We start from the raw sequence: 21000 nt of genomic DNA, 5'->3' as shown, positions 1-21000 counted from the left end.
CCAGGCCCCCTTGGCTCTCACAGTGCTGGCATTCAGGCTCCTAACCTCTCCTCTCCCACCCCAGGACATGAGAACATTCCAATCTGTGGAAACTGGCAGCCTAAATCCTGTTTGCTGTCCAACCAGGATACTTGCTTGACCCTTGGACAAGGTCGTCAGTTGGTCAGTGGCAGAGGGTGGCAGCAACAGACCCATTGAAGAAGAAGGTTATTGGTTTTTTTTCCTTTCCTCGAAAGAAACTGTGAAAGACTTGAAAATGCCTCAAAAGTGCATTTGTCTGATTCATTTCTGTATCCACTATGGTGTGTACCCTGTAGCTGCCCATAAATACTTGTTGAATAGAAGTGACCTTAGGCCTTTATATGATTTCTGAGTTGGTCATATTCTACTGTCTGCTGTTTGGAAAATCCTAGTCTTTCCATTGCTCTGCCTACCTGAGGTGGTGTTGTGAAGGACTTTTTCTTTTTAAAAAAAATTTTTTTTAACATTTATTCATTTTTGAGAGTGAGAGAGACAGAGCACGAGCAGGGGAGGGCAGAGAGAGGGAGACACCGAATCCGAAGCACGCTCCAGGCTCCAGCTGTCAGTGCAGAGCCCGACGCAGGGCTCGAACTCACTGCGAGATCGTGACCTGAACCGAAGTCGGACACTCAACTGACTGAGCCTTCTAGGTACCCCTTTTCTGATTTCCTTTTGAAGGAATCTTTATTAGCTTTTTTGAGTAAGCTTGTTGTCCGAGCACAACTTCATACCTTTTGGGCAGTCTCGTGTAGTGTTCTGTGGTCATGGGTGGGAATTCTGCGTACCTGGAACACTTCCCTGCACCTGTTTTATCACTGTCCTCAGAAATGTCAGAATTTACTGGCAAAGCGTGCTGGTTGCCAAGAGCTGGGGAGGAGGGGCAGGATGGAGGTAGCATAGTCGTTATTAAGGTTTTTGAAAACCACATTCATGCCTCCCAGATGAAGCAATGTGAAGACCTTTGTAGAAAATACTGACTTTTCCCCTCCCCTTTTTCAGTTGAAGCCTAATGAGACTGGACCTGTCAGGAGTGTTTGGTCAGCAGAGGGAGGGAGACTGGGCATTTCACTTTTGTATGGAGTTCTCTTTCCCTCCCTCCCTCCCTCCCCTCCCCCCCCTTCTCCTCCCTCCCTCCCTCCCTCCCTTCCTCCTCTCTCTCCCCTCTCCCTCCCTCTCTCCCTCCCCCCCCTTTTTTTTCTTTTTTCCACCAAGTTTTCCAAATTGGGGGTTCCTTTAATTTGTAACTGAACTAACTGAACTGGAGGAGGACCAGCTCTTAATCGGAGACCATGTCCGGAGATAGGATTTTTCACTTCTGGCTCTTACCTGGAGCTGGTGGGACTTGGCTCTGGGTCTCCACAACCGGAGACCCAGCTGGAGAAGGCTTCACTGAGCAGGTACTCCCACCCAGACGGTACTGGGTTAAGGTCAAACCTCCAGTCTCCTGGAGAGCAGCTGGGGAAGGTGTCCTTGACTTTTTGGCCAGTTGGTCTGCCTAGAACAGGGAGTAGGGCTGGTCTGGCCACAGTGGCCCACCTGGCTGCTCTTGGGACCATCACAATGAAGGGTGTGGGGGACAGTATGGGGGCAGGACCTCATAGCCCCACTGTGAGCTAATTGGGAATCTTTAGGGTGCCAACACGAGTCACAGCTCACATGGGCCCCCTACGGATGAAGGCAACAACCCCTTGAACATCAGGACTGGGCTGAGATCAACATCCTGAGGCATGGCTCTGACACTCTGATTCCTGGGCCCCAGCCATGCTGCTAAGTGCGAGTGGCCCAGACTACCACATCCCCCATCCTCAGTAGCAGCCCCAGACACTGCCCATCAAGGTAGGCATTGGCTGTCACGGTATTTCTCTAGCTCTTGTGTTTGCTTTGGGGCTTCTGGGAGTACCCTCTAGGACTACGCGTCCAGTAGGTAGCTACCAGCTCGCTGTATGTGGCTCTTTAAATTTAAATTAATATTAAATAAAATTTAAATTCAGTTTGTTATGTTGATCGCATTTCGAGTGCTCAGCCCCCTGTGACAAAGTAGCTGCCAATACTGGACTGTAGTTGTCACTTGGGGAACACCCAGGCCTTTGCCTTTTGTGACCTGCTCTGCTTTGGCCATGTTGCAGCTGCTGCAACTTGTTCCCATTGCCTTGACAGTAAAGGTCAGACTCCTTTTGTCTGGCCTCTACCAGCTCTTCAGCTTTGGCTTCCAGGACTTCTGCTCTCTCTGGGACTTGCTGTTCCCTTCCACCCCCAAAGGCATCTTGGGTTTAGAATCTTAATTTATGTCATTAATGCAGTGTTGCAACCTTAGAAAATTCCGGCCACCTTTGGGACGGCCTTCTCAGGGTTCTGTTTGCCCACTTCTGAAATTGGGCTCAGCGTGTGCAGGTGTGTGTGTGTGTGTGTGTGTGTGTGTTTGTGTGTGTGAGAGAGAGAGAGAGAGAGAGAGAGAGAGAGAGAGAGAGAGAGAGAGAAATTCTTCAGTATGCACTGTGAGCTTCTGGTGGACAGAAGCTTTTTCTTGCAACTTAAACATATTTATGTGTGAATTACTACGTGAATGTAAGTATATAACTTCAACCTTGTAAGGAATTAGGTAAACACATGCTGTAGAAATCAAGAGGCCCTCTTGGTGGTCTTGCAAAGACCTCTGTTTGTGTGTGGTCTTCCTCTAGCAAACTGGGGGGAGGGGTGAGGCGGGTGGCCCTGACCTTGACCGTGCCCACAACCTGCTGTTGTGCTCTGAATGCAGTGACAGCAGGTGCTGGGCTTCAGGTTCAGGGTTCAGGTAGCTACTCCCTGTCCTTTGAAGACTCCCTCCCCCCCACCCCCGCCCCCCTCCTTCAAGGGGAAAAGCCCCTCAGCAACAACTTGGTGTGCTGGGCATTCTAGGGATGGAGTGTCTTGAACACCTGGGAGACCGTCTTTGATAATGTGAACATATAACCCTGGAATAATGGAAATGTTCAGATTTCAACTTAGTGGGTATATAAAAGTCTGCTCAGAATGCCGAGTGGATGTGGCTTCACTGACCAGGTCCAGGCCCACTCTGGCTTGATAGCCACTTGGCTCCTAAGTGATTGTTTTGTGATCAACTTTCCCATCAATTAATTTCACACAGCTCCTTTTTCCACAATAACTGTAGCCAAATGGGCTTAGTCACTGGGACCAACACTGTTTGTACTCTTCCCAGAAGTTTGTTTTCTTGTTTAGCAGAAGGCTCTAGACTGCAGTAACCGAGTTGGTCATCGGTGCTGGGAGTGAGGCCATTACTTCTCCAGAGGTAAGCTTTTCTGAGAAGCTGCAGTTTCCTCTGGGAGAAAGGAATCATTTTAAGGATTTTATTTTTTATTTTATTATTTTTAATGTTTGTTTATTTTTAATTTTTTGTCATGTTTTTATTTTATTTTTGAGAGAGAGACAGAATGCAAATGGGTTAGGGGCAGAGAGAGAGGGAGACAGAATCGGAAGCAGGCTCCAGGCTCTGAGCTGTCAGCACAGAGCCCGACGCGGGATTCGAACTCAAATATGGTGAGATCATGACCTGAGCCAAAGTTGGATGCTTAACCGCCTGTGCCATCCAGGCGCCCCGATTTTTATTTTATTTTTTTTTAAGTGATCTCCACAAGCCAGTATGGCGCTTAAACTTACAACCCTGGGACTGAGAGTTGCATCCTCCACCAACTGAGCCAGTTAGACGCCCCAGGAAAGGAATCCATTTAGAACCTGGACCGAGCAGGTGAATGCTAAGGCCTTGTAGGGCCGAGACACGTGCGCCTTCAGCTCTGTGTGACCACTGGGCAAGCAGCCAGCGTGCATCTATTCCCGGGCAAATGGACCTGCTAAAAATAAGCAGGCAGCTATTTAATTCCAACAGATTCAAAATAGCCAATTCTCCTCCCCACCACCCCTCAGGCAGGGCTCTGCATCTTTCTGCAAGGCTTTCCTTTGGCTTGCCTGAGTGTCTGGGGCCTCTGGAGGGGGAGACCGTGGGGGAGAAGGCTGCCTTCAGTTAGTTTGTGCGTGTGAAGGCTTTTAGACCTGCAGTGTTAAATGCCACTTATGTCTTGAGAAGTTCAGCTTTTTTACAGAAAACAACAAAAACAAAACAAAACCAGGGCAAGGAGAGCAACTCAAGAGTGTGTTCCCAGAAAAGGAAAGTAGCAGAGAGCCTTGTAAGGCTGAAGTGTGCACACTTGTGCGTGTGGGCATATGTGTGTATGCACATGTGAGGGCGGCCCTGTCTGAGAATTCGGGAAAGGCTGCCGCGTCTTCCGGCACCTGTCTAGGCCTCTCCAACGGTGTAAAGCAGGGAAAATGGCATCCTACCTATTCACAAGAAGTCTGTTTGGGGTGAGAGTGGCTCACGGAGGACTCTTGGAAGTGAAGGGCTGAGGAAATGAGGAACTTCTCTTGACCAGTGGGAAGTGGGGCTTTGGTCACCCGGTGATCCCTGTGAGGCTCCTCCTGGTAGCGGTGCCTTCAGTGAGTCCCAGCTAGGCTCCTCTGGGTGGGGTGGCTGCTGATCCCCCGGGCCCTTGGCTCTGTTCTTGGTGGAGATGATTAATATCTCTAATCACAGTCCCCAGGCGGCAAGGGCAAAATAAACCAGGCGTGCCTTCTCCTGTCTGGGGATATCACACCTCTTTTCTCAAGTTGCTGCAGCATTTCAGTTGGGCAGTTCCTGTGTCCTGGAGATTTCATGGAGACAAGGGCTTTTCCTGGGTACTGGGTTAGACATGGGCGGGGGGGGGGGGGGGGGTTGGGGGCAGTAACTGGTGGGCGCTGGGGATCCAGGTGGGGCATTCAGTATTCATGGGTTGGGTGACATAGCCTCAGGGGACCAATGTTAAACACCTTCTAGGGAGTCCTGCTGACACAATAGCAGGAGGCATCTGGTGTGGAAATGGTGCAGAGACTTCTGAGCTGTGATTAGTTGAGTAGCTATAGTTGACTGTCTGGGGGGAGCTGTGGATGATAGGTTTGGGGTCTCAGCCCCAGTCGGTGGGGAACAAGCAGGACGGGGAAGGTTAGGTGTACAAGCGTTAGAGGTGTTCTGGCAAGCTGCAGAGCAGTGTTGTGTCCCCAGGTGACAGGTCTCTGTGTTTAGTGTAAGCTAGGACTGGGAACAGAAGGGACGAAATGGGGACTAGGGGATAGTGACATGGGGGAGCCAGAGTCTGGGTTGTGGTGTGGATCAACTAGGGTGCCTGGCCAAAGTAGGCTGAGAGTGTATGCTTGAGTGTGGGCCTCTGCTTCTAGCCAGTTCCTGGGATGTCTGGAGGCAGGGCAGGGGTCAGCTGCTGGACCCTTGGGATCAACTTCTAGTACCAAAGGGTTGGAGGCATCTCCCAGAGAGGGCACGTACAAGCAGGGGGAGGGCCAGAGAGAGGAGAGAGAATCCCAAGGAGGCCCTGTGCTGACTCGGGCTCAATCCCGTGAACTGTGAGACCGTGACCTGAGCTGAAATCAAGAGACACCTAATCGACTGAGCCACCCAGCTGTTTTTAGAGGCGGTTTGTATCTTGGTTAGCAACTCCTTCCTTACACACACACCCCCCATACTGAGTTTGGCTTTGGGCCCTTGATCTGTAAAACAGGGAAACTGCCCTCTGTGTGTTAAGTTTTAGGATTCTTCATCTTCCTCTCTACCCCATTCCATGTAATCTTGTTCCTGAGATCAGAGAATTGGTAGGAGACTGTGGGAATCACAACTATAAAACCCTGTAGAAATGGGATTGTCTAGTTAATAAGGAATCAGAACCTAAATTGACTGCCAAGAAGAGAACTTGGGTTCAGACCCCAGCCACACTTTCCGTTGCGCGTGACCTGGTGGGTGGGACTGACAGGCCATGGGGTAGGCATATTGCCTTATCCTGAGAGCATCCTTCCCCCATGACCTCTATTCCTTCTCAGATTTTATTTATTTTTATGTGGAAGACACTGAATACAAAGCAAATAGCCCGTATGTAATTTGCCACTTTTTCAGGGGCAAGCACATTGTTCCAGAACAGTGGTTCTCTGACTTGAGTGTACATTGGAATCATCTGGGTTAAAAGAAAAAGAAACACCTGGTGCCCTGATCTGACCCTCAGAGATACGGATTTAATTGATTTGGGTGCCACCTTGGCCTTGGGAATTTAAAAGCTTCCCAAGTGATGCTAATGTGCCACTAAGTTGGAGAACTGCTGAGAGAGAAATTTCAAAATCTCTCTCCCTGGAAGGAAGACTATATTGGCAGATAAGAAAAAAACCTAAAAAACCGAAAAGCTATCAGAACTAATAAAAGACATCAGTAAGGTTGTAGGATGCAGGGTCAATGTACAAAACCTTCACCACCCTTCCAGCCTAGAGGCTTGGTGTGTGTCTTTCCTGGTTTGCCTATAGGGTTGTCTGGGCACAGACAGCACACACAAGTGGTCCGGGTTTGACCTTGTGTCTCACAGCAGTATTTGCATGTCTGTACATGAGATCCCCTTCTCTATGACTGGCATGTCCACGAATTCTGCAGTGTGTTTAGCAGTGATTCCCCAAGAATTGTTTCAAACAATGCCCCAGTGACCATTATATAGACCTCTGTGCAGAGCTGTTTTTATTCTTTTTTTTTTTTTTTTTTTAAGAGAAGATTGCAAGGCGGTGCCTGGGTGTCTCGGTTAAGCACCCAAGTCTTGATTTTGGCTCAGGTTATGATCTCACGGTTTGTGAGATTGAGCCCCGTGTCAGGCTCCATGCTGATAGCACAGAGCCTGCTTGGGATTCTCTCTCCCCCTCTCTCTGCCTGCATGCTCACACACTGTCTCTCTCTCCCTCTTTCTCTCTCTTTCTCTCCAAAATAAATAAGCTTTAAAAAAAAAAAAAGATTTCAGGTGTGGTGTTTTTAGGTCATAGGAGGTATGGTCATAACTTTTTTTTTTTATGTTCATTTATATTTGAGAGAGGGAGACAGAGACAGAATCTGAAGCAGGCTCAAGGCTCTGAACCGTCAGTACAGAGCCTGATGTGGGGCTTGAACTCACGAGAGATAGTGAGGTCATAACCTGAGCCAAAGTCAGACACTCAACGGACTGAGCCACCTAGGCACCCCTTAACCTTTTAAGAGCAGTATGAACTTCCCCTCCTTGGCCCATACATTGCCTCATTCTCTTAAGACATGAGTGGGTTTCCAGACTTAATGTGGAGTAGAACCTGAGTTCCAGTCCTTGGTTATATGATTTTGAACCTTTAGTTTTTTTTTTTTTTTAAATTTTAAGTTTATTTATTTATTTTGAGAGGGGGAGAGAGAATACCAAGCAGGCTTCGCACTGTCAGCACAGAGCCTGTGGTAGGGCTGAAACTCGGGAACTGTGAGATCATGACCTGAGCTGAAAACCAGAGTTGGATGCTTAACTGACTGAGCCACCAGGTTCCCCTAAGTTTTTATTTAACCTCTACACCCAGCGTGGGGCTCAAACTCCCAACCCTGAGATCAAGAGTACCGTGCTCCACCAATTGAACTAGCCAGGTGACCCTGCATGGAGCTATTTATTTTTTAATTTTTTAAATTAAAAAAAATTTTTTTAATGTTTATTTTTGAGGGAGAGAGACAGAGGCAGAGACAGAGCGCAAGTGGGGGAGGAGCAGAGAGAGGGAGACACAGAATCCGAAACAGTCCCGAGGCTCCAAGCTGTCAGCACAGGGCTTGAACTCACAAGCTGTGTGATTATGACCTGAGCCAAAGTCAGGAGCTTAACTGACTGAGCCACCCAGGTGGCTTTATTTTTTAATTTTTAACGTTTATTTATTTATTTAAAAAAAAAATTTTTTTTTTCAACGTTTATTTATTTTTGGGACAGAGAGAGACAAAGCATGAATGGGGGAGGGGCAGAGAGAGAGGGAGACACAGAATCGGAAACAGGCTCCAGGCTCTGAGCCATCAGCCCAGAGCCCGACGCGGGGCTCGAACTCACGGACCGTGAGATCGTGACCTGGCTGAAGTCGGACGCTTAACCGACTGCGCCACCCAGGCGCCCCTATTTATTTTTGAGCGAGAGAGGGAGAGGGGCAGAGAGAGGGAGACAAAGAATCGGAAGCATGCTCCAGGCTCTGAGCTGTCAGCACAGAGCCTGACATGGGGTCGAACTCACAAATGGTGAGATCATGACTTGAGCCGAAGACGGATGCTCAACCGCCTGAGTCACCCAGGTACCCCTACATTGAGCTATTTTAACCTTGATGATGGCAATACCTTCTAAACCAGGTGGTTGAAGATTAAGTGATGCAAGGGAGAGTATCTAGTGAGGTTCTGTGTTTGAATGTGAAGCTGTAAGGAACATCACTGAAGCTTCTGCCTGGAGGGATTCATGGGGTCTTCCGAGTGTGGCCACTGCTTAGCTTCTGCTTTGTGTTTTCTAATCCTGTGGATTTACTTCAGATATTAGCAAGAAGGTTTATGGCTTTCCCCACCCCCTCACTTTGGGGCTGAAGATGTTTCCCAGTGTTCCTTCACAAACTGTAATGTGGTTGTGAATCCCCCAGGGGTCTTGTTAAAATGCAGCTAGTCATTCAGGTCTGGGCTGGGGTTGCCTTTGTAGCAGGTTCCCAGGTGATGCTCAGTGTTTCTGGCCCATAGACTGCACTTGAAGAAGTAAGGTCCTACAGCAGTGGCCCCCAGCCTCCACTGAACTTTAGAACCACCTGGGAACCATGTGCTCTGGTTTTGCCAGAGACCATTAACATAATTAAACCAGGAAGAGTTGTTAAAGCCTTTACATTTTGTCTCTGCAACAAAGCTCAAACCCAAATTAAGGTATAATTCACCATATCAGTGGAGGAGTTTTGGTTTTAAGACGTCTTGTGATTTTTGCAGACAGATTAAAATTTACTGGCATGGGAGGTACTGAGTTACAAGCATTCTGGAATAAGTCTGTCACATACCTCTAAAGAGAGCTAACCCTGCTTTGCATAGCACTTAATACATAGCTCATCTTCATATCAACCATCCTTTATGAGATGTGTCCCCGTCTTATGATGAAGAAAACTGAGGTTCCTATCTCCTTTACACGTCTACCACCTTCTTCTGTCTAGGCCCTTATCATCTCTCCTGGCCTGGATCCAACTGACTTAGGTCTCCAGGTTCCTGTCACTTGATATGCTGTTTATCCTACTCCCAGAATCACCTGGTAACAGTTTGGTGTATGTGCCTTGCAGACCTCCGCTGGTTCTCTGTTGCCTACAGGATAAAATCCAGACTCCACAGTGAGGCCCCAGAACCCTCATCGAGTCCACTAAGCAACTTGATTCTTCAAGCATGACCTGTATCTCCATGCCACTGTATGTTTTGCTGGTCTCTTGCCCTGGAGCAACCCCCTCATCCTTTTGAAATCTTCTTCATCCTTTGCTCCAGCTCCCTCTTGCTACGTAACGGTTTCATTGACTCATGATTTTGTGGGTGCATGTGCGGGACGTACATACATGTGAATTTCAACAGGCATTTAAAAATACTCCAACATCATCTGAATAGATAAGTGTTCTGGGAGTTTAGGGAACTAAAACACTAGACACACTATCTCCTTGGGGGAGCATAGAATTTGGCATTGAGGAGTGATGCAGGAAGGGATTTGGGCCCAAGAGAAGGCTTGTCTTGTTTCAAGGGAGCGTGCTCAGGAGGAGGGAGCAGAAGGGGGCATCTCTCCCTACCCACCCGCCTCCAGTGGATCACACATAGGGTGCGAGCAGGAGGAGGGATGTCGCTTACAGAGGCAGGGAAAGGGAGAGAGAGTAGCTGATTGTCTTTCCTGTGCAGTGGTATCAGGATCCCCCTACCTGGCTCTCATCGCATCTCTCTCTCTCCTCCTCTTCAGGTATCATTTCTTCAGGCCTCCAGGATGGCCATCCAGTTCCGTTCACTTTTCCCCTTGGCATTGCCTGGAATGTTAGCACTCCTCGGCTGGTGGTGGTTTTTCTCTCGTAAAAAGCATGTCAGCAGCCAGGACAGACAGGTGGAGGCCAGCACTGTGGAGCTGAGGGCTGGCCACGCCATCAAAGAGCCACTCCCCATGGAGGACCCCCGTCCTGGAGTAGCATCCACGCCCCCCAGCGTTGCGCTGCCCGCGGAAAAAGAGCTGTCCACCTTGAGTAAGCCTCCCGCCGAGCCCCCAGCCTTGCTGCGGGCACATCCAGCCTGTCGCAGGTCAGAGTCCTCAGGCAGCCTTCCTAACAGCACAGACGTGAGATTTCGACCGGGAACACGCAGAGATGACAGTACAAAGGTGGAACTAGCCCTGACGGGTGATGAAGAAGCCAAGTCCATTCCTCCTGAGTGTCCCCTTCTGACCCCAAAAGGTGTTCCTTTCCCCCACGAAGCGGCCGAGGTGTGCAAGCAAGAGTCCCCGTTCAGTGGGCCGGCAGGGCGGGGCGGGCAGGGCCAGGCTGCGGCCCCCCAAGAGAAGCCAAGAGAGACGGGTGGGGCGGAAGGCACTGGCGACGCGGTGTCAGCAGAAAATGTGCCAGAAGAGAGTGTGTTGTGCCAGGAGCCTGGCTCTGAATCCCAGACCAGCAAGTTGCCTACCCTGGCTCCCTTGGGAGGTGCCGGGGAGAAGGGGAAGGGCCGCCCGCCACAGGCCGAGGAGGACGCAGCAGGGCAGCTGCTGAGCAGCCTCGTGGGGTCGGCTCACGTGGAGCTGACGGAGGACGGCGAGCCGCCGGTGCCTCCGGCCAGTGGCACAGCCTGTGATGCACACCGCACAGGAGAGCCGGGCACAGGGGGCGCTGCGGAGCAGAATGAGAAGATTGAGCAGGCTGCCTACCAGATCATCTCCAAAGTGATCTTGGAGGCGACCGAGGAGGTGCTGGCCACCACCATGGGCAGGATCGCAGGTCGGGTGTATCAGGCTTCGGCCGGGCAGCTGCACGGGCAGAAGGAGGAGAGCCGCGCCCCAGCCTGCCAGAAAACCGCCCCAGGGCGAGAGGCCGAGGAGCCGGCTCCAGCCGCCGTGGAGGCAGAGGCGGCCTCGCGCGTGTCCGTGTCAGAGTCAGATGCCGCCCTCCTGTTGCCAGGCCCGCCCGCGGAGGACCTGCCACCACCAAAGACCTACGCGAGCTGCCTGAGCAGCCCTCTGTCCAGCCCCAGCAAGGACAAGAAGCCAAAGAACTCTGCACACCACATCTCCCTGGCCCCCTGCCCACTGCCCGCTGTCCCCCAGGGGGAGTTGCTAGATGGGGCACGTGTCCTGGTGGAAGATACCGGATGTGTCACCTGCACCTCTGACAGCAGCCAGAATGTCCCTTCAGTGGTCTCTGAGCAGTGCTCAGATTCCATCAGCGCTTCAGGGCTTGAAGACTTGTGCACGGACACCAACTCAAGCCCCAGGGACAAGGCCATCACCCCGCTGCTGCCAGAAAGTACTGTGCCCTTCAGCAATGGGGTGCTGAAGGGGGAGCTATCTGACTTGGGGAATGAGGATGGATGGACCGCGGATGCGGAAGCAGATCATTCGGGAGGTAGGAGGGTCTTGGGCATCCCTCACCTAGAGGACGGGGTGGTGGGGTGTCTGTTCGGTGGCCAAAGGCTGCTGGTCTGCCTCTCCCTCTGCTGCTTCTGCAGTAAGAATGCTCTTCGACTCTGTGTCCCAGCTGGCCTGCAGAAGGTCGGGGTACAGCGCAGCAGTGGTGGGTAACCGAGAAGTTGGGCTGCCCTGAGCCGCCCAAAGCCCCAGGAGCTGTAACTTGGTTCGGCAGCCAGGGACCCTCCCTAGTCCTCCTGAAGGAGCCAGCTCAAAGTTGGTTTCGCTGATTAACCTCAGCGTGCCTGTTTTCTCTCTTTCAAACCAACCTCTTAAAGGTTTTTGTAATGGAGAGGCCTCCTTAGCTTAATCCAAAGTACCAAGAGTGGGTGTGAGCTTTTTTTTTTTTTTTTTTTTTTTTTTTTGAATGGTTGATTTCCTTTTAATCATGTGCTTGTTCCCATGTCTTCACCTGCCTTCCTTCTCCAGAAGCTCTTACCGGGTAAGTGCCCAGGGAGCGGCCACGGCTTTGACATTGCGGGAGGCTCTCGCTTTCCTGCCTTGTCGCCACTGTTCCTCGGCACAGAGCCCTCCACCATTTCCTTTCCGTGCGGCCGCAGCTCCACCCCGGGAAGGAGGGGCACTTTGGTAACCAAGTATCCACTGGGTTTTTCGAGTGCTGACCCCAGCGTAGACAGTTCAGACCGCTAACTTACAGGTCAGCAGCTCCTGACCCTGGTTTTGCAGCCACCCTGGGGTATTTTCATTTATCTCCCGGAAAGAGGCCATGAAGATCCCCTCCCCCGTGGGGGTCTCTGATCTGCTTGCCCTGGAGCCATTCCCTACCCTTTCTGCTCCAGGCAGGTTGGGGGTCTTTGCTGGGAGTTTTACTACTTGCAGCAGTACTTTCATCATAGCACATTTTGTCACCTTTGACACTGCTGATTTATGTACCTCTAAAGGAAAAAACTCCTCATTGTGATCATGAGCGTACAAGGCCAGAGACTGTAAGATGCATCCTAATGTCAGGGATGTTAAAATTGTTTGTTTGTTTGTTTGTCTGCTTGTTTAATAAAAAAGATCTTAAAGTGGGTAAACAATTTTTTTTTTAAGAATAAAGGAATTTCCCTTTGTCTGCTGGCCCTCAGCCAAATTAACAGGCCTGCCAGCCGTGTCATGCCACCTCTAGATTGATTGTGGCGGCTACTCTGCTGCGATGAAGGCCTCGTGTTTAGGCCTTTTGGAAGAGAAGGCGGTGATGGGGCGTGGTGATGGTGGGGAAGTGTGGGGACAACAGATTCGAACTTGGCGGTACCATTTGCCCAGCACTCCGTTGTGCGCAGCACAGGCTCCCGCCTCCCCCACATCTGCACCTTGGTGCACGGCCCTCCCTGCCCGTGAGGAAGTTGAGGCTGAGCGGGGCTGGGACCACCAGCTAAGGAAGCTGGCCTGTGAGCACAGCCTGCTAGAGTCCTGTGTGGTCTGAGCCACCTCTGGGTGTCCTTGGGGTGGCCGGTATCAGCCAGTCCTGTTTTGTTCGGGAGAGGCTGGAGCCCCTGATGTTGAAGGATGAAGTCACTTTCAAGGTGATTCTTCCTTAGCTGGGAATGGAATCTCTTTTAAGCCTTGCTCTGCATCCAGACAGTACATGCATTGCTTGGCAAAGGATTATGTCCAGAGTTTGGAAAAACCATGTGGATAATAACCTAATTAGTAGACTCTCAGGAGCGATCTATTTCTGGCAGTTGAGTCGTCCATATTTAAGCTAGAGTCCTCTTAAGCTGGTCTGGACCCGTTTTTCTGAGATGGCCTCCTGGCACATACTTGAGCAAGAGTGGAGCAGACCACATTGATCTCAGGGTCCTGCTTCCTGCTCTGTTGTCTGGAGCATGAACTTCAGTTCAGTCTTTTGACCAGGGGTTAAAGACCACCATGAGCCCAGAAGAGCATTCAGAGTTGCACAGGTCAGGCCTAAGAGAGGAAGAGGAGAGCCGCCTTCCTCCGTCTACTTCCAGTAGGCCCCAGGTGGTATGGGATGAGAATGGCGCCTTCAAGGGTGGACTCTTTCTAGCTCTGCCTGGCTGAAGGTCATGGCCCTTGAGCCCAGGCCTGGGGCCTTGGGGGCCTTAGAGTCTCTTGGTTTGAGGGACTGGCATAGTCAGAAGGGCGTGGGCCAGTTGTGACTGGTCGGTCTCCGTGGAAGCCAGCACCTGATACCCGGCTCCTGGGACCGTGTGGACCTGCTGGCCCGCTCCCCCGCCCCGTGGACTCCCCTTCCCAGCTCACCACTTGTCTCTGCTCAGGCAGCTGTGGCTGGGCGTGGCTGCCAGTTCAGCAAGTGGGGCTGTGAGCGACAGGCTAAAATTAGGTGTATCTACACCCCCAGTTCTCCTTTCATTGGGGTCGTTCCGAGCCTTTTAGACTGTGGGTTGACAGCCGCCAAGCTTGAGGAGGGGGTGTGGGGTGGGGTCCTCCTGGGAATGTGAGTTCGGAAGTTCTGCATTATTGACTTCTCTTAGCTGGTGTCTGTGTGTCTGTGTGTGCCGCTTCCTCCCCTGCAGGATCGGACAGGAACAGCATGGATTCAGTGGATGGTTGCTGTGGCCCCAGGAAGACTGACGGTTTCCAGAACGCCCAAGCGGGCTCCAGTCCTAAGAAGGTCGACCTCATCATCTGGGAGATCGAGGTGCCAAAGGTAAGGGCTGCAGGGTCATGGGGCTTGGGGGGGGGGGGGACAGTAAACCCGAAGCAGTCCCTGAGTGAGCCAGAGGCTGAAGGGAAAAGGGAGCGCCACACTCTGCCACGTTCGGAGAGCTTGCTGTGAGGTGGAATCCCCTCAGCCGCCCTCAGGAGGGGCCTGTTCTTGTCCGCTTCAGACTCACAGGCCGCTCGCTCCCCCCTGGGGCTGCCCTGTGTGTGTGTTCTGGGGCTCAGGTCATCTGAGATGCCCACAAAAGCCAGACTGAGGATGTGGGCCAGGCAGGAGTCCCTTCACTGCGCTCTGCCCGAGTTCTCCAGTGCAAAGTAGATTTGGTAATTGAGCACAGCATAAGTCCGTATTTCGGAGAGCTTGAAAAGTATAGAAATGTATGAAGAAAATAACAAGCTGCTCTAGTCTCACCCCCGAGAGTGACTGTGAAGACTTTTATTTCCTTCTCGTCTTGCACCCTGTGGTTTTTAAACAAAACTGAGATTATGTTGCTTTAATTAATGCTTTTAAATATTTAACAATTTAATTTTCCTGTGTTATTCTCTGAAAATATAATTTTAACTGCCTTATTCGTTGTGTGAACGTCAGTTTACTTCACCAGTCCCCAAATCCAGGGTGCTTAAGTGGTTTCTAGCTTCTTGCTGTTCTAACTTACAATTTGTGAGCTTGATCTTGATGTTTATTGCTGGGGCTCAGAAATAATTGGCCAACTGAATTCTCCTGGGCGCTTAGCTCCCTGCTGCTGTGGAGACTTGGCTTGGTTTGAACTCTGGGTCAGGCGGGCTGCTTTGACCCCAGGGTGCTGGCTCCCTTGGTGTTTTCTCCTGCCGTGACCCTGATAGCAATCCTGCCCTCTTCTCCTTCAGTGGTTGCAAAGGGCGCACCCAGGCAGCTCTGGGTGCAGAGCGACTGTGTCCTTTGTGGCTCTGCTGGGGTGGGGTCGTTTGGGATCATCTCCGAGCTTGTCTTACATCATGGCTAAGTTTGGCTTCTTCTGTCTGCCTTGAACTCTTGGCATGCTGGGCACTTTTGCAAGCCTCGTGCTCTGAAGGCTCCAGCCCGCTATCAATTGGCAGCAGAAGCCCAAGGGTTCTTCTGACTTTTACTTTTCAAACGAGCCTCTATCTTTGAAACCAGATAGACTTGAAGAGGTCAGAAACCAGATAGACTTGAAGAGGTCAGAGAAGTCCTAAATCGTGCTTGTGCTGGTGAAACATCTAGTGTAGATTTGGAGGGAGAATATGCTGCTTTGCAGCTTTCTGGATGTAGGCCAGGTTATCGGAGGAAGAAATGGGAACTGCTGAGTCCTGGGGGCCAGACTGTGCCGTTCATCCACTTAGTAGCTTTGTGATATTGGGTGAGTTACTTAGCCTCTCTGAGCTTGTTAATTTGTAAAACAGTGATAAAGGTATCTGTTTCATGGTAAGTGCTTACAGCAGTGCCTGGCAAATGAGTGCTGGCATGTTAACCGTTAATATGTTTGAGCTTGACGTTGTGTAAAACAAAGGTAGGTCTTGGGGAACGCAGGGAGTTGGTTTCCCATTAACACCCCCAATTGTCTCTCTGTCTCTCTCAGCACTTAGTTGGTCGGCTAATTGGCAAGCAGGGGCGGTATGTGAGTTTTTTGAAGCAAACGTCTGGTGCCAAGATCTACATCTCAACCCTGCCTTATACCCAGAACATCCAGATCTGCCACATAGAAGGTCAGTGGCACCTGCCACCCTTTGTTTAGGTTTCTTGCCTGAAAGCATTTGAGTCCCAGTTCTTCCCCTTTTGGGATCTCAGTCTCCAAATAGAGAACGCTGATCATCCCAGGTGATCTTCAGCCCTCCTCTCCAGTTCAGGTACTTGAAGGGGCCTCTGCTCCCTCCCCCAGATCTTCTGGCCAGGAGAGGCATGGGCACTCAGGCAGGCCTGGGGGTCCTGGCCTTATAGTGCCCGCTGCCTCACACGCCTCCCTCGCAGAGCAGAACGGGATTCCCCTCCGGTCGGTGAGGGCTGGGCCTTTCCCATCTGCTAGCCTTCTATTGCATTCAAAGCATGGACACAGCGGCAGAGGTACCATTTGAAAGGTCAGTGGGTTTCAAGCCTCTGTAGATGCTTTTCTTCTTAAGGCAGAACTTAGCTGTTTGGCACTCTAAAGATTTACTTGAGCTCTGGGAAAAGTCTGGTGGAGTGGGGGTTGTGTGTGAGTTTGGTTTTGCGGTTTGTCCTACCCACTGTGGCTCTCCTGCTTTTACCCCCATCTAGGCTCTCAGCATCATGTAGACAAGGCGCTGAACCTGATTGGAAAGAAGTTCAAGGAATTGAACCTCACCAATATCTACGCTCCCCCACTGCCGTCACTGGCACTGCCTTCTCTTCCGATGACTTCCTGGGTGAGCATGCGCCTGGGGGACCAGATCCTCTTGCCTTCTTTTCACCCCAGCCTGCCCCAAATAAGAAACTCCCAAGACTGTGGGCCCACAAGGCCAAGAGCTCGTTGACATCTCTGACCTGTCACCTCTGGCCTCCTCTGGTCAGTTCAGTTACGCTTCTGTTTTTTTATTTTTGAGAGAGACAGTGCAAGTGGGGAAGGGGCAGAGAGAGCGGGGAAGGAGCGGAGAGAGAGGGGGACACAGAATCCGAAGCAGGCTCCAGGCTCTGAGCTGTCAGCACAGAGCCCATCGTGCGGCTCGAACCCACTAACTGTGAGATCACGACCTGAGTGGAAGTTGGACGCTTAACCGAATGAGCCCCCCATGTGCCCCTCAGTTATGCTTCTAGTCTGTGTTTTCTGGGGCTGGGCTTTAGGGCTGAAGTGCTGGTACAAAGCCAGACGTGCCTCTGTCCCCACTTGGAGGGATGGTTCTCCTCAGGCCGGCACCTGTTGTGTTTTTAAGGCATTTGCCTAGGAAGGATTATGGTCTATCCAGGAGACCGGGTGCACTTGGCTGGCTTGGGTCTCCTTAAGGCTGGTGCTGTGTGCAGAGTCACAGCCTAACCCCTCTGAGGCCTGGGTGGGACCCACCATTGTGGGCTTGGATGGGCTCGTGATGGGTCCTTGTGTTCCTTACTCCTAGTTGAGCTGGGCCTAGTGGTGGCCCTGGTGAAGGATTCCCTTTCCCTTTCCCTTCTCATGGGAAATACCTAGATTATTAAAGGAGAAGAAATTCTCCCCACCAGGCTGTGGAAACCCGGAGGCTCTTTGGAGGGAAAGCTGACCTCTTGGGACCTCTGTGTGCTGGGGGCTGTGGCATTTCTGGGGCCTGTCACTCAGATCCTGCAACATGCCTCCATCTCTGAGCTTTATCTCATTGGTAGATGAATTGTAGGGTTTTGTAGGCCAAAGATGACTGTTGCATTTCACACGTGGGCTGAACGTGCTCCTTCAAGAAAATTGCCTCCCTAGCTTTTGTTATCTTGCCCCCTTCAAAGATCTCTGTGCCGTGGGTGAAGGCAGGGGATGGAGGTCCTGTTATCTTCTGTGGATGTTTGGGAGTGGGCTGAACCCCACTCTGTCCTTTACTTCTGAATCATAGCATTTTTCCCAGCAGGCTTGGACCAGACCCGCTCTTAAATTATACACAATTGAGCAGTTGTTAGGGCTTCCTCCCATTGTTCTCTGTGTGGAGAGGAGATCCCAGATACCTTGCAACCAGCAGCACTCGGGGGAGGTGGGGAAGTCAGAACTCTTAGCCAGAGGTGTGGCCACCTGACTGGATGGTGGACTAGACATCTTTCTGTGTCCAGGCCCACCTAGATGTTGCCTGTAAGGGAAATTAGTGTCTAGGGACAAGTCTTTTTGAGACCAGGCTTAGCCTCTGCTAGGGCCTGTAATGTGGGGCCTGGCCACTGAGCAAATCTACATTCCGAATCGCAGAGTGGGAAGGACTTGGGAGGGTGTCTGTGGAGTGTAGAGAGGAAGAGACAGTAGGACTTTAACAGTTGGGTCCTTGTTGGCAGGAAAGCGGAGGAGAGAGAGCCTGTCAAACTTGAAGCTCCTGGGATCAGCTGCAGGGCCACAGATGCTGGCTGGGGAGCCTGAGGGCCTGCCCACCTCTTATCCCCTGGTAGCTTGTTCTCAGTGGCCCCTCATTCCCTTGCCTTCCCTGGTGCTACAGTCTCAAGTAGCGGTGGGGGGAATGGAGGCTCTGGTTCCTGGACCCTGCCCGGGGCCCCTCACTGTTTCCACAGCTGCCTCCTCCCTGCCCAGCTCTGAGGCGAGGCCACCTCTGGAGGTTACTGTTGGCATTGCAGGACAGGGCCTCTGAGGTGTCACACTTTCCATGGCTGAAGAAGTTTTCCTTGAACTTCTGCCATTTGGGTGCCATGTTGCGTTGGGTTGTCATGCCCTTTTCAAAGAGGTGCCAGTTCAGAGACTTGCCCTGCAGCCTCAGGGCTTACTTCAAACCCGAGGAGGATTGTTGCAGCGCCTGCTGCCCCTTTTCCTTCTCTGCAGCTCATGCTCCCTGATGGCATCACTGTGGAGGTGATCGTGGTCAACCAGGTCAACGCTGGGCACTTGTTCGTGCAGCAGCACACGCACCCCACCTTCCATGCACTGCGGAGCCTGGACCAGCAGATGTACCTGTGCTATTCCCAGCCCGGGATCCCCACCTTGCCCACCCCGGTGGAAAGTAAGTGCTGCCCTAGGGTCAGCGGGGAGCCCTGGCCAGGCCATGGGGAGAGGTTTTGGGGGTGGCCTGTTCTGCCCTTGGTCTTGACCCAGGAGGAGGCTGTTCTGGGATCCTTCATGGGAACAGCATCCCTGAGTGCTTGCCAGCAGGATGAAGTTATTGTGGGCTGGGTTACCCAGCGAGCCCAATGGAAATGGTCTTCCCACTGGCTGACAGAGTCCCGTGGGGTTGGAGTAGAGTTTTAACACACGAATTCTAGCTCTGCCATGTATCTGTGGAATGGGGCTGATGCCAGCTTGTTCCAGGAATTAGGGTTGGATTATTCTATGTAAAGAGCCTGAGCCAGATGGTGATTCTCGTAGAAGCTCCTGACGGGCAAGAGGCCTTTGTGGTGGGTTGGTTCATCTCCGTTTGACAGATGAGAAAACTGAGCCTCTGAAGTCGAGGGAGTTGCCTAGGTGACACTTGAGCAGGAACCAGGGTCCTGGGGTCTAAACTCACTTGTGGTCTTGAGTCTGTCCTTTGTCACAATTTTCTTTGTTGCCCGTATTGGCGAGAATCCAAGGTCAGAACATCTCTTCACCCATTGCTATCAGGGACTCCTAACCTGGAGCACCCTAGGGGGCTTCAAGGCATTTGAGAAATCTATGAAGTTACTGAGATCACAGAAATAAGGATTTAATTTTCATCAGAGTCTCTGTTGTTGCCTCAATTCAGCAGTGAAGACCAAACTGGGGTCTGAGTGACTATGCCAGGGGTTCCCCTTAAGGGTCAAGGTCAGGACACAGTGTGGTCAACTGAGTGTGCAGGCCCTCAGCCTGTAGTTCCGTTTGTTCTGGCCCTGCTGCTACAGGCAGGGGTTGGTGACCGCTGGCTGCCAGGGACACGTGTGCTCTGAGCAACTTCCTGAAGCAAAGGCTAGAAGAAGCAGGCTTAAGCCTGCAAGTCCCCTTCTGATCAACTTCTGAGTTGTCACAGGCCGGAACAGACCCTAGACGCCAGGCCAGTGAGATCTGCCACATTTGGAGGTTTTTGATTCTTTCTGGGACTCTCCCTTAAGAATATAAATCCCCCTTCCCTGAGTTTTAGATTTTACTTGGTTTCTTCTGGCTAATCCTTATCTATTTCAGGCTCTAGTAGGTTTCAGAGTAGATGGATCTGGAAGAATGCTTTTTGGTCTGCAGAGCTTTTTGGGTGGCATGTGGGAGGCCAAATTTCCCACATCTAGGTCCTTCCCTTGGCCAGTCTCGGGCTCCAGGGAGGCTGTGGGGGCTCCTTGCCATTCCCCTGCCCGGTGGAGGCACAGGACTCTGAGAAGTAAGGTGGGGAGGTGGGTAGCACTGACCGGGGACCCTTGGTGCCCTGTCCTATGCCAGGACTGTCCACACGCTCTCTTCCTGCCCTGCAGTCACGGTCATCTGTGCTGCCCCCGGCGTGGACGGTGCCTGGTGGAGAGCCCAAGTGGTGGCCTCCTACGAGGAAAGCAATGAAGTGGAGATCCGCTACGTGGACTACGGTGGATATAAGAGAGTGAAAGTGGATGCGCTCCGGCAGATCCGGTGGGTCCACACTCCTCCGACGAGTGCGTGCCATGCGTGTTGGGGCTGTGTGATCTCTGCAGAGCTAGCACGGTTCTACCAAGCCTGGGACGTAGGTTGACCCTTTCTCCTGCTGCCTACTCTGGTTTGGCAGGGTCTGATAGGAACCTACTGCACTGCTCATCTCAGTCAAACTGAGCTAGAAAGGCCTGTCTTGGGGAGGAGGTCCCCGGGTATTGTAGGGCACAAGTGAAGCAGCTCCTCTGGGAGTTGGATGTGAGCAGTCCCTCTGAGGTCAGGCTGCAGCAGGGAGGTGGCCTGCATCCAGGGAGCCGCGGCCTCCTTGCCCATCGTAGAGGCCTCTGCTTCGCTTCATCCTGGGTCGTGGGGGGCTCACAGCTCGAAGCAGAAGATCAGTATTGGAGTAGAGTCAGACTTCAGGTTCATAAACAGGGTTCCTTCCTTACCTTTCTAGGTCCGACTTTGTGACCCTGCCGTTCCAGGGAGCAGAGGTCCTTCTGGACAGCGTGATGCCCTTGTCAGGTAACGGTCGAGGCCTCTGGCTTTGTGGGAACAGTTGTTGAGAGTGGGTCTTTCTCTTTGAGCGCCTTCCTTTGCACCCAGAGGGC

At 51.8% G+C, this 21000-nt stretch overlaps 1 protein-coding gene across 9 annotated transcripts in view; it reads left to right on the top strand.

The window, feature by feature from the left end:
• Positions 1-21000, top strand: part of AKAP1 (A-kinase anchoring protein 1) — a 53784-nt gene that overhangs the window by 10867 nt on the left and 21917 nt on the right. For 2 of the 9 annotated variants that reach the window (XM_047832714.1, XM_047832715.1), the window contains exons 2-8: positions 9864-11502; positions 14066-14199; positions 15791-15917; positions 16465-16592; positions 18656-18833; positions 20242-20392; positions 20847-20914. In XM_047832714.1, the coding sequence (XP_047688670.1) occupies positions 9888-11502; positions 14066-14199; positions 15791-15917; positions 16465-16592; positions 18656-18833; positions 20242-20392; positions 20847-20914 (2401 nt within the window). In that variant the 5' untranslated portion in view covers positions 9864-9887. Of the gene's footprint in view, positions 1-1537; positions 1858-3237; positions 3308-9210; positions 9334-9863; positions 11503-14065; positions 14200-15790; positions 15918-16464; positions 16593-18655; positions 18834-20209; positions 20393-20846; positions 20915-21000 lie in introns of those variants that run through there. The other 7 variants (XM_047832713.1, XM_047832710.1, XM_047832712.1 and 4 more) reach the window with 7 other exon arrangements.

The sequence above is a fragment of the Prionailurus viverrinus genome, chromosome E1 (assembly GCF_022837055.1).
Source record: "Prionailurus viverrinus isolate Anna chromosome E1, UM_Priviv_1.0, whole genome shotgun sequence".
NCBI lineage: Eukaryota > Metazoa > Chordata > Mammalia > Carnivora > Felidae > Prionailurus > Prionailurus viverrinus.
Note: the sequence above shows the minus strand (reverse complement) of the source record. Positions and strands in the feature narration are given on the sequence as shown.